A 13,342-nucleotide genomic window follows, 5' to 3' on the forward strand; every position below is an offset into this window, starting at 1 on the left:
TATGTTTTTTTTTGTTGTTGTGAGCAGCTCCTCCATTTTCTTTCTTCTTCTTTGTATATTTAGTTTTAATTTTCTACAGACTGAAAACCTGCTCAGATAATACAGCTACCATTCATACTTTAAGTGTTAGCATGGAGCGTGCTATCAGTTTATATTATGCTAAAATGCTCTCACTGCTCAAAGTACCTGTCTCTACAGAGACTCAGCCCGTGTGGATTGTCCACAGTCTTAGTTCTCCAACCTGAATGTACAGTTTTAACAGCAGGTGTGTATCTTCTCAGGCACTTTCTGTCCTACTTCTGTATTTACTTTGCCTTTCTTAGCAAATCAAACATTAAACGTGTTCGGTAACTTGCACATTAATGAATTAGAAAAAAATATCTGTGAAGGAACAACAGGACGGAGAGTGATTTCTGCATTATGATGTACTGGGGATGTATGGATGTCAATGGTGTTCACGTTCATGTTTATGTTCATGTTCATGTTCACTCGTGATAACAAACCGTCACAGTATCTTCAGTTTGGCCACAAATTAAATTTGAAACTGCCACTAACGGCAGCACATCCAACACTGAATGTGATTCAGGGTTCATAAAACCACTGATTAGCTCTGACTCACTTTAGTTTTATTTTGAAGTTGTTGTTGTTTGTTGTTGTTGTTGCTGCTCCCTGTTGATCAGGGAGGCGCAGCAGATCTTGTGCCTGTAAAGTTTCTCTTAAATGATCCTAAAGCGCCATGAAAACTGTGATAGCAGAGTGCTGGTGATGGTGAGGAGAGAAATGTTGTTCCTTCTTTTTCTTTGCTTAGTTCTCTTCTTATTTTCACGTAACTTTCAGGTGTAACCGTTGTGGAGATCCCACTGTATACTCACTGCACGCTTGATTACTGAGCTACTGCTACATCTTCATGAAGGACTAATTGGGCTTTCATCAGGCGTTCAAACAAAACGTGTGGTCAGCTGAAAAACACTAATTCAGTGGTACAAACTGTTTTACTCTGTCCAGCTGAAGAAAGCTTTAACTCCACGAAGAAGCATTTCAGCTGTGGCTGCGACTGTAAAGGTCTTTGTTGCCCCCTGGTGGAGCAACGGCTGCTGTTAGGGAGTCCAGGCCCTTTGGTGTTTATAAAGATGTTTACTTTGTGTCAGGCTGATTTGTTTACAGTCATCTTCAGAAGAACAAACACCAAGGAGGCGGACAAAGAACGAGTTTCTGTCACGCTGACAGTTTCAAACACAGAGGGAGAATTGTCATGTCAGCAACCAGCTGGCTGGTTGATGCTTTTTATTAATGTTAGCTTTAGAAGCAGCTTTTTTCTGTTTGAAGTTTGAGCAAAACAGTGACTTTTATCTCATACAGAGTCTTAAAATCTAGTTTTTCTGTTTGTATAAAAAGGTGAAAAGAAAAATCTCACATCTCACAAATCTCTTGAATGAAGTTAGATAACATGGTGCATGTTTTGTCCGACCGGTGGCTGAGAACTGAAACTTTAGAGTCCTATAAAACAGAGAAAAGCAGCAAATCCTCACATTGGAAAACCTGAAACAAGCAAATACCTGATAAATCAGTCATGAAAATAACTGGTGGTTGATTTTCTCTCGAGCAGCCATCGACTAATCGCTCCAGGCATCATCAGAAAAAAAGTGAGGATGATCCTTTGGCAGAATATTTTCCCTTTTTAACAATGATCTACTTTTAAGACTCTGTTCTTTATCAGTGTGGATATTATTTTTCTAGTGAAACGTCAGTTTTCCTTCTTCTCATTCACATCTTTATCACACTATGCTGTTTGAACTTGTCACTTGTCTTTACCTTGTTTGTATTTTTGCAGCTGTGTGTTTATTAATCACATTGTTAGTTATTCTCACATTTGGGGGATAAAACCACTGATCATATAGTCTGACTTTTGGTTTACGTCACCACAGCCTTTAGTTTTCTTTTAAAGCATTTATTTATATATTTTTGTTCCTTATTCTTTTTATTTTATTTTATTTTTTTGTCTGGAGGTTTGTTATAAGCTATGCACACAACTCACCTCCTGGAGCTTTTTTTCTAATAGTATTTCTAACAAATTCTTCTATTGTAACAAAGCTAGTATAATCTAAATTTATTAGAGAATTGAGTTGGAACTGTTCTTCCAGTCGCCACGTAGTTACTACAGTCTTTTTCTGCAGAAATGACTTCTAAACAATAAAAAGCTCATCTGAGTTTGATTCTGTGTTGTGTTTTTAATCATTAGTGTCATTGTGACATGATTTAAATGTCTCTTATCACATAGCCCACAGGATAAGATTGAATTTATTTAATATTCCTTATGACAGGGATATTAAATACAGTAAATGACAGCAACATACATGCGCTGCCAACATGTATGTGTAGGTTTGTGCTCTTGTACTGTTACTACCATTGAAGTCTCTACAATATTTCTGAGAATTCGAGGGGTTTAGTGACATGAGGAGTTTATATTCTACAGTTATACACATACTATGCATATTATGTTTTTTTAAAAAAGGAGATTCTGATATTTTTAACACTAAATAGCTTTTAAAAAGTTTCCTCAGAATATGTTTCAGATCTGAAGGACTCTTGCAGCAGTTATGCAGGTGTAATGCAGAATGAGGAAAAGTCCTGCAGGACCAAAAATAAATAAATAAATAAAAAATCCACTTCCACCTACTGAGGATGTGAGATCTAGAAACATAAACGTTTACAGAAGGTTTGATTGAATAGTTAGAGTGTACATGAAATGTGAAATTTAGTTAGTTGGTGTCAGATGTTTGGCGGGTAGATGAGATTCTGAGGGGGAGTTTCAGCCTGTTTGATAAATGTATTATATATGACTTTATGAGATGATGCAAAAGTGTGTGAGCGTCACTTTGCTGCTGTAGCTCGAGGCTCAGCTCGTTTTCACTGCTCAGATCTACAGTTACATGGTTCAGTCCAGAGTTTGTGTAAAATGCATCCCTCACATCATCTTGCTTGAGATATCTGTAACTCTCTGCCTTCAACAGTAGAGGGCGCTCTACACAACATTATTGGATAAGACCAGATGGAGCTCAGGTCTTTCAGCTTAGCTTAGAAATACTCTGTTACAAGTAAGTTCTGCGTTCACAAGTTTACTTAAGTAAAAATACAGATGTATTAGCAAGTACTAAATGCACTCACTGTGTATAATGGCCCATTTAAGAATAATGTCTATTATATTTTTGAATTGTAGTTATTGAATGTTGCAGCTTGAGAGATTTTTTTTTTTTTTTTTAATTATTCTATTTAGTGCTGGATGGCGTGTGATTTTTCCCCTGGGGATCAATAAAGTCTCATCTTAACCTAAAATAACATGATCATTTATTTGCTGATTACAGCCTATTTTGCATTATCAATGTAAATTTGGAAAGCAACTAAAGTAATCAACTAAACCTAAACTACCTGATTAGTTTTTGGAGGAGGTTTTGGCTATGTACGAAGTCTTAAAGTCTAATCACAGTTCATTAAAAAAAGAAATATTTGTCCTTTTTTAAACTCAGGTCATTAAAGGGAAACTCATTGATGCACGTCACCAGGAAAGAGTTTAGTCAGGGGCTTTTTCCTCTAAATAAGTCAGGAGTTCAAACCACAAACTTGTAAGATCATTTGTATTCGTCCACACAGGTGTTTTCACTTCATTACCTGATTAGACCCAGGTGTAAACTCTCAGCATTAAGGACATACCTGTGCGTAGTCAGTGGCCATGACAGTTACGTAAGATAGTCACGTTTTTGTTTTTGTTTTTTTTTTTTGACGAGCGCGGCGGTGACTGTGCAGACGTGAGTGAAAATGTGAGTTTTCTCCTCTTTATGTTTGATGTGTCTGTGGTTATTAACGTGCATTCTGTTACAGTTTGGTTTGTAACGGTGTTAATTGGATGTAACGTGATGTCTAGAGATTTATCCGGTCGTTGTTCATGCTAATTCAAGCTAGCATTGGTAGAACAACTGGTAGCACACCTTAAACTAATTTACGAGCACCTGGCTGTTTTAGCCAGGTAACTGCTATCTGTCAGTGTTGGGTTTAATCGATAGTTATTGGTGATATTGATGTGTTTTCTTTTCAGAAACTACTGAAATGTGTATTTACGAACTGCCTCTAAATACGCCGAAGCTAGTTCCTGAGTCGGAGGGTGCGTTTGGTTTTTACACCTGTTGCTGTTGTTGACATTAGACACCTTAAAACAGTTTGAAACCCGCTTTCACATTTGTGAAAACTTCAGTTTCTTAACGAAAGCAAGAAACACAGTTTCTTAAATGTGAAACTTAATTTGTATTGGTGAAAATGCATCTAGGTCACATGGAGCAGGTTCAGATCAATAACTACTACACTTATCTGGACTAGATTGTCCCAGAAAGGCTAAAGACTCTTTAAGACACGGTTTCAGATTTGTGAAACCTCTATTCTATTTGTGAAAATGCAAAAGTGGAGATTTCACTGCTTTTTGAACACCCAGACCACACTGGACCAGGTCCAGAACCATTACACTAAGATATATCTAGATTAGACTGTCCCAGAGAGGTTCTTTAAACTGGGCTTTAAAGAGTCCTTAGCTGTGGTGTTTGGAATAAAGCTTTCACAAATTTAAAGTCTTTCGAAGAATCTTTGGCTTGTCTGGGATAAACTAGTACAGATTTGAGAAGTCTAAGTGTTGTAGTTTTTGATCTGGACCTTGTCCAATGTTGTCTAGATGTTCACTCTGTAACAGGTGAAGAAGTCAACCATGAAAAATTGACTTTAACCTGAGCAGAGATCCGTAAAGGTTAATGAAAATGCTACGGGTATTGTTTATATGTATATAATAGTTTGTCTGTCTGTTAAGGAGGCCATCATAACCAGAAATGGATGCTGAGCAACAGACCACGATGGAAGTGAAAAGTAAATCCTCAACAAGGGCATCTGGAGTCTGCAGAATCAGGGATGGAGGCAGGAGGTAAGAGAGAAGAAAGTTCATCCAAATGAGTCTAAAGTTTTCTTGGTGTTAAAGATGTTTAAAAAAACAAAAAAAACCAAAACTGAAGCATGTTCACCATGTGAGTTTCAGGAGCGCCATCTGATGTGGAATACATTAAACAATAAGACAATTGTTTTAGTATTAAAATGTATCCTTAGTCACTTAAGGGCAGTGCAGCAAGCTGAAAACACATACTGCCACCTAATAAAGTTCCTTCCTGCCACTCCAGCACAAAATCTTTGTAAACCATGTTGGGCACAGTGTCGTGGGCTGCCTGGCATATCAGTCAGAAAAGAAAGTTTTGCTTTTGTTTTGGCCTCGACAAGATGAAATTCTGTGTTTCACACCATTTGTCAATCTGCTGATGCACAGCACAATTGTGGTTGACACCTTCAAATAATGAAGATATCTTCTATATCTTTATGATCTCAATTTCGATAGCTGTTATCCATCTATCTATCTGTGACATAGCAGCTTTGCTGTATCTTGTGAGTCAAAAATCCCACTTGTTTACACCAGCGAGAAACGGTAACCGGCAGATTTACAGTGAAACGAGATGTGTGAGCACCTCAGCGTGGGGTGGAATGTTTCCTCAGAGGAAGAAGCAAACGAGGAGATTCATTTGTTTCCAAGTGGCAACTAAAAAAAAAAAAGTGTAAGACTTGACTGTTGAACATGGAACATTTTTCATGCAGTGAAGCACTTAGTCAGCATCGATCTGCAGAAAATTTAAAGTTCGTTAACAATGGAAGAGCAGAGAATGGAAGAACCAGGGAAGTGTGGGCATGTGGGGGAGATATTTTATCAGAATATCAGTATTAGTGTTGTGGTGTATAACATGTATTAAGTTTCTGAAATCAATTAATTTTGTGTAATTAACTTTAGATAACAGAAAAGAAGATATCCAGCATATAAACTTTAAAAATGTTCTGGTTTTTTTTTTTTTTTTGTTTGTTTGTTTCCTTTTCCATGATAAAAGTTCTGGACTGTTCTCTTGAGAAAAAAGAGGAAAAATAAGTTAAAGGAGTCTTGTGGAGTTTTCTTGTAAACAAATGAAAGTTAAATTTACGTTTAGTACTTACCTAGAACGCATTTTGTGTGTTCTAGCCGCAGTCTTCTTCACTGTCTTCGGAGGTGGACTGCTATAATTCTTGTTACTACCTGTAGATCTGGGAAATGTTGTTTAGCGTTGGCTAAGCAACAAGGTGACCTCAACTTACAGCAGAAAAAACAGGGTCTTGGGTTCCTCGTTTGTTGGTGCAGTATTTACCTCTCTGACACTTGGAGTGGCTCCATAATTAATGGCACCACCTTAGCTTCAATGCTGATGTCACGTTTACAAGTTTATGACTCTGTGGTAGCCTCCTCTGTCCGTTATGCCGTGGTCTGCCGGGGAGCGGGCAGCATGGCCCGGGACAGCTCTGTCCTGGGCTGCCCACTGGACACTGGAGGAGGTGAGCGAGAGGAGAACGTTAGCTAAGTGAACATCCAGATACAGATCTGGAAATTCAAAAACACAAATCACTTTGTGTTTTTCACCATCGTCAGTGGTGATTAGCGGTGCCCACAAATGTGCCCGCTGCTCAGGTCAAAGTTTGCTGGAAACAGTAACTGAAAGTGAGGTTGATGAGTGGCTGCACTGAACCAGACAGGAAATGAGTCATAAAACCAAAGCTGTGCAATATCACAGAGTAACAGCCATTTTTTCACCCCTTTGTTTAAGTAAAAATACTGATTGTCACAGATTCATAAATTTGGAGGGCTCTGTGTGGATGACCCCACCCTGAGAATCCAACCCTGACCCTAATCCTTGGCAGGATTTGTCTTTCTCTGGCTTCCAGTTACTGCAGTTCAAAATCTGTGTAGTGGCTTCAGAAAGTTTGAGACCCTCTCAACTGTTTGCACACTTTGTGTCGTAGATTTAATTGTCAGTGGATAAATTTGCCAGTAACCCTTAATGACAATGTGAAAATGTGTTTACATGAAATATTCCGAGTTAATGGAACGTATCGGTCAGTTTGGAAAGCACACACCTTACAGCTTCATCTGACTGGAAACATGGGGAAGAGAAAATTCATATATATTTTTTTTTTTTTTTTTAGAGAACTACCCCTTTGCTCTTTTAGCTGCTAATCAGTTAGCTCTGAACTATAGCGAACAAAACCAAATGAACCTTCAATACTTGCTGAACCAAGCATCAGGTTTCCTGTGTTTTCTTTACTCAGCAGTATCTCCGTGGGTGGTCTGACCTCTATTCTAACACTGAAAGTCGGGAAATTGAAATGCAGTGGTTTCCTTTGTTGGCAGACAGATGTATTTCACTTTAAGATGCTGGTATAGTACCCTAAACATGCTAATCATAGAAGGCCATTGTGGTTTGATTTGTTAGGGGCTGTCAGGAGGAAGTATCTGCATTGGACCGTTTCTCTGCTGCAGCTTTTTGCTCTACTTTTGCTTCCGCAGCAAAGCAGACTCTGTAGATATCCTTAAAGTTTTGTTTTACCTTGAGAATGTGGAGAAGTGAAATAAAGTCTGTTTCTGTTTATTTTTACAAGATTTGGCTTGAGGTCAAAGGTGACTCAGTCCAGGGATCCTGACCGGTTTTACAAAGACATTTTAAACTGTTGTTAGGTCATTATTTATTGATTTTTATCTGTGTGTGAGGCAGTCTGTTATTATTATCTTCATTCATTCATTATTATTCATGGCCCTTTCTTTAATCTCATTGGATTTTCTGCACTTCAGGTTTTTCCAGATTGTTCTCTATGAGTGTAGTGTGTGTGTGAGTGTATGTATGTTCTTTTACATTGTGAATGAGCACCTGCAAGTTCGTTGTGCCTTGAATACAATGACAATAAAGGCATCTATCTAAGAACTTGGTGAAGTGATCTCGGAAATGACCGCTGCCTCATTGATTAGTGGTAGATGTGGAGGTGTTGCACAGACTTTACCCTTTCAGTGTAAAAGCAGATAAAATATAAAATCCTTCTCTGAGCCTGCTAAGCCCCAGAAGTACTGCTCTGGCTTCACTGGGTCATAGTTTGTGTGTTGTCTATCGTTGATTTTCATCATTTGATTCTTAATCCATGAACTGCTATGTTCTGAATTTTACCATTGGATGTTAGAGTATCTGATTGCAAGCAAGTATTGAGAATTTAAAAACTGGACAACCTCCCTCGTATTGCTCGTGTAAAGCAACTGTCAGTCTGACATGCTGTACGATAGGAAATACAGCGGGCTCCAAAAGTCTGAGACCACTGTCCCATTCATGGGAAAATGACTGTGGGGTTTGAGGATAAAAAGCTGCTGAGAATAATCAGTTACTCTAATGCAGATTAGATCAATTCACAAAAATAAGGACGGACTTAAAGTCAGCCATCCTATAGCCAGGGTAGCCGTTTCCATGACAAGGTAACAGTCTGTGATACCTGGTGAACAGTGTTTTCTTGGTATTGGTCAGTGACACCTGCTGACCAGTGTTTCCATGGAAACAAACAGTGACAGCTGCTAACCACTGTTTCCTTGGTAATAATCAGTGATGCGCTGACCAGTGCTTCCCCAGCAACAGAGTTTTTAGATTGTCTTAATTTCTCAGACTGTTGTATTTACTATAATGATAAATATACTATTTTTACATTTTCTTGGAAAAGAGTTTTACACACTGCAATAAGATATAGATTTGTATCTTATTCTGCTCTTTCTTGTTTTTGTTGTGTCGCATCAGTTTCGGAATGACTTGTTTCACGTCTTTATCAGATTTTACACATTAAGACTTTGACCGAAAGTTTCCTGTTTATTATGAAATGGTGTTTCTGTGGAATTCTGTGAGAGACTCAGGAAATCATTATTTAATTATCACAGTAATATTTTGCCCTTCTCTTTCTTGCTTTTTGTTCCTTTCCTTTTGAGCTACTGTCAGATCGCTATTGCGTATAAAAAATTTTAAGAGACACGGGGGAAAAAAAATCCACATCGTCCTTTTTATTCACTCACATGCAGCCAAAAGTGAGCTTTAATTTCTGATTTATTTGTTGGCCTCCAGAACAGTCTTCTGGATGTTAGCACAGCCAATCAGAAATGATGCTAACACTGTTTTTGTCCTCAGCTTAACTAGTTGTAATTGAATGTGTCCTCAGCACTGATTCTGAACCATTGAATTCTTGACAAAAGAAAAAATGGGAAATGAAAAATGCTGAATATGACCAGAGATGCAAACCAGTTTGTGTTGTTATACGATATTGGGTGGTGCATCATGTTTTTCTTGAGAAAACAGGCAGCTGAAAGAGTAGTAGTTGCAGTACAGAGGATGGGAGGAGTGATTGATAAACTCAAACTTGACAGTGCTGACTGAGGTTCAGTTCCCGAAATAATGCTCAATAATAGCTCGTGTGATATAGCTGACACATGGCTAACTAAACTCCCTGATCCTTAACTTTAACTGAAACCTGAACCAAAATGCTTTTATTTGAATATTTATTTTACTGCGTTTGCACTGATAGCCAGTGTTCCACCACAGTGGCAGCCAAACCAGTGCTTGTGCTAGTCCTAGCTAGCAACTAATAGCTGCAACAAGTTGGCAGATGATGATCCAAAGGAGCATGTAAATGTTTTGTGAAACAATTCCCTCAAATTAGTAATTTTTAATATTTTTAAATGCTCTTGAATGACTTAATTTGCTCCCTGAAATTAATATTAATTCATTTTGCCTTTGTTTTTCATTGCCTGCGCTGGATTGGGTTCCTCTCTCCTTCCTTGTCGGCCCCTACTGTCAGTTATTCTCACTGAAACAGTATATCCATGGACCCCCAGAGCACCCATATTTAAGACTTTATTTAAATGGAAATAAAATTATTTAATGGGATCTTTAATTTTTAACTCAAGCTTAAACTTTCAGTGTCCTATTTTGACCCACCAAAACTATCTCATGGTTCAGGGGGTCCCCCAGTCAGAGTTCAGCATTTACTGTACATGACTGAGCTCATCTAAATCTAATCTCGGAATATACATCTTATTTTCATAAACGAGAACTAAGTCTAATTTTGGGGGGATAACAGTCCCCTCAATTAATTGCTTACCAGAAAGGATGTGGTTATCAGTCAGGGACCTCCAAGGCAAATACAGAAGTGCAGCACTGCTGAAGTTTGTTTCTTGGTACTCTCCAGTGTCTTGCCATGTATTTTCTGTTCCTGATTGTGGCCAGGTTGAACCCACATTATTGCAATTATGCTTATTCTAACTTCTCTAAACTTTCTTTGGAGTTGCCAACAGTAGTAATAGTCTCCCGTCATGAGTTGATGCTTTGTCTAGACGAAGTAAACTTAATAGCTGGAGGCAAACTGCCCCGGGGGGGCACTTTCTGCATCTGTGGACAACTCTGCTGATACTGTAGCTGATGCCACATTTATGTTCCACAAAACCTAACATTCTCAGATTGTGAATATATTATTACATCAGTGTTCAAGTGATAATGTGTAATAGGATTTTAATTTTCTTTCTTTCTGTCTTTCATATTACCGTAAGTCATTTGCACTCGTTGGGAAAATTACTCTTGTTTGATGGTAGGAATACTTGCAACTACCATACCGTCCATCCCACATGGTGCCACTGTGGCATTAAAATCCAAAAACTGAGCAGACCAAATAGTGAGCGCATGTAAAATAATCGAGTACTTATTTTATTTGCGGTAAAGACAAAGCCTGGTTGATAGAAAAGTAAAAATAGACCCTCTGAGGGAAAACCAAATTTAGCTCATTCAGCAAACCCCCGCCCACCCATCCTCCACCCTCCACCCTCCACCACAATGTGCCACAGCTTTACATTCTGTTGTGTGAAAACAGGAAAATGCAGACTTTTTCCTACCATACTTCCTTATTTGCCACTTTATAAACCCAGACTCTACTCCATTCACTCTCACATCACTCTCACATCCTCATTGAAAGATCAAAACAACCACCAAGATGATGCCTAAACCACTGCTCCTCCTGGCTGCTCTGACTCTCTGCTGCTGCATCACGACTCTGCATGGTAAGAGATTTTTCTTTTACATTCAAATTACATTTAATTTATTATTATTATTATTATTTTTATCAGCACTTGTTTCTTAATTGTTCAGTCTAAAGGACTTGTTTTTATCCTGAGTTCAATATTTTTATAATTTGTGCAACTAAAGTTAAAAGAACAATAAAGTGTCATCTGCATATGTGTGATATTTTACTGATCTTCAATCTGGACAGTACGTTGTCTTTATTCATTTTTTGGATTTTATCCATTTTGATATCTTGAACTCAGCAGGCAATTTAAAAAATCTGTAATATTTATATTTGTGTTCCTATTTCACATTTTAACTTTAAATTCTTTTATCTTGTTTTATTGGACCTGTTTTGATATTTTATATTTAAAACTTTTTGGTGACAGCAGACTGAAATGATAATTAAACTTCTTTTTAAATACACATTTCTCACAGCCTCTTCCAGGCGTGGATGCATCTGCTTACGGACGACCACCGTTCCCATCCGTCGTTCGAACATCGAGACAGTTGTGGTGAACGCTGTTTCAGGACAATGCCGCCATATTGAAATCATGTGAGTAGTCGATTGAATTGATTTTTAGGTCCTTGAAGGTCCTATTCTGTGTCACGTGATTAATTTATAAGCAGCGTGGTTGTGCACAGTCTCTCACAGGCAGTGGTAAAAATTAAAGAGGGGCATCTCTAACACATGCACAGCAGAACTGTATTTAAGCTAACCGCACTGCTGCATTGGTGGAAGATGTGTAAACAGTAGTTGTTGGAATTAAACTTATTCCCCTTCTTGGATTTGATTCAGTTTTCATGTCCTTTAAGTCCATTGAGTAAGGACCTGGAGCTAGGAGTTGATTAGCTTAGCATAGCAAGAAAGCAGATAAACACATTTTCAAAACATTGCACTGTTCCTTTAAGTACAGTGTTTGAGGAAACACCTCTGCTCTGGTTTCACGTCAGAGCAGTGATGCAGCTTAGTAGCGTCCCAGTAGCGCACACACACATCCTGGTTAATTATAGGTGCATGTGCACTCCGAGTAATAGTGAAAGTGGTGGAGCGAAAATACAAAGTTGCACAAAATGGGGGAAAAAATGTGAAAAAAGTCTTCATCTGCTTCATCAAATACACGTCTACTGACTGAGCTTTATTATCGTGTGTCATGTCAGAATTTCTCCACCCTCCGTCTCTTTCTCCACAGAGTCACCACGAGGAACGGCCGCAAAGTTTGTGTCGATCCAGCAGCGAAATGGTTCAAGGACTTTTTCAGCACTTTGGAAAAGTAAGGACTTACCTTGGTCTTATCAGTGATTGTGTTCTTGTACATGAAAATAATCGTTAGCTGCAGCCTGAAGTGTGGTGGTGGTGGTCACGGAGATGTAGTCATTCCGTTTTTTTGTGTTTCTGCCTTTTGGTTTCCGCACTTTTGAAACATTTGCCCACACTTTTTTTGTCACAGTAACCAGTAGTGGCACCAAATTCCCCTCCATCTCACTGTGAGCTGGGAGAACATTTTTGGAATTTGGAGTTTAAATCAGAACATGTACAGTTGAGCTCTGTTGACGTCTTCTGTGCCACTGAAAACAAACAAAGCTATTATTTTCCCCGCCCTCTGCCACGCCAGTATGTATTGACTGGTATGTTGTTTTGTCCAAAGGGTGGGCTGTGTCAGTGGAAGAGCTCGCTCTTGTGTTCACCGTCAGTTATTGAGATAACGGTAATAAAATTTGCACTTCACTAGAAGCTTATAATGCTATATATTTTCCACTCGGTCATCATTTCATCCCTGATCACCACACAACACTCAGCTCCTGTATCTGTTCTTGCTTTCTTCTCTTCTTCTTCTCATTGGTTTCCTTTGTTTTCAATTACAGGACTAAAGAGGCCTCCAACGCAGCTACTCAGCCAACCCCAGGTTCCACCCTTGATGCCTGATCACATTTTGTGGTAACATTTATCAAGCTGTGAACTGGCTATAAAAGGGCTGAGCCACTGTCCAACCTCCCTTTTTAAAGCCTTTGGGCCTTTTGGCCTTTTTGTAATTCAGATTCACCTTCAGTGCTTCCTTATACGCTTGAAGCACTGACTCTTAATAATACTCTGTGCTACTTTATCATTTAAGTGTATGATGTTATTGTGGAGCTCATTAAGCAAGCAAAAAAAATGTGTGTAATGTTGGCGATTAATTAGCAAAGTTCTTCATGATTCTTTCTGTTACATTTGGCGACAGAGACCAGTCTGGTGTGCTGATTACATTTGGTTGGTGCTGTTGTATCTGTGACGTGCTTGTGTTGTTGTTTTTTTTTTTTAAATAAAGAAATAAAGCACAGACCAAAAGACTCTTGAA

General features: G+C 38.5%; 1 protein-coding gene across 2 annotated transcripts; it reads left to right on the forward strand.

Annotated features, from left to right (window-relative positions):
* The first annotated feature begins 10,865 nt into the window (after window positions 1-10,865).
* On the forward strand, window positions 10,866-13,332 carry LOC121184060 (alveolar macrophage chemotactic factor-like). Of its 2 annotated transcripts, XM_041041431.1 has the most exons (5): window positions 10,866-11,002; window positions 11,442-11,559; window positions 12,197-12,277; window positions 12,653-12,712; window positions 12,870-13,332. In XM_041041431.1, exons 1-4 carry the CDS (start codon window positions 10,936-10,938, stop codon window positions 12,708-12,710), a joined length of 324 nt encoding a protein of 107 aa, XP_040897365.1. In that variant the 5' UTR covers window positions 10,866-10,935; the 3' UTR covers window positions 12,711-12,712; window positions 12,870-13,332. The 2 variants fall into 2 exon arrangements, with proteins under 2 accessions (XP_040897365.1, XP_040897364.1); XM_041041430.1 differs by lacking the exon at window positions 12,653-12,712.
* The last annotated feature ends 10 nt before the right edge of the window (window positions 13,333-13,342 follow it).

This window comes from Toxotes jaculatrix, chromosome 7 (assembly GCF_017976425.1).
Source record: "Toxotes jaculatrix isolate fToxJac2 chromosome 7, fToxJac2.pri, whole genome shotgun sequence".
Classification (NCBI taxonomy): Eukaryota; Metazoa; Chordata; class Actinopteri; family Toxotidae; genus Toxotes; species Toxotes jaculatrix.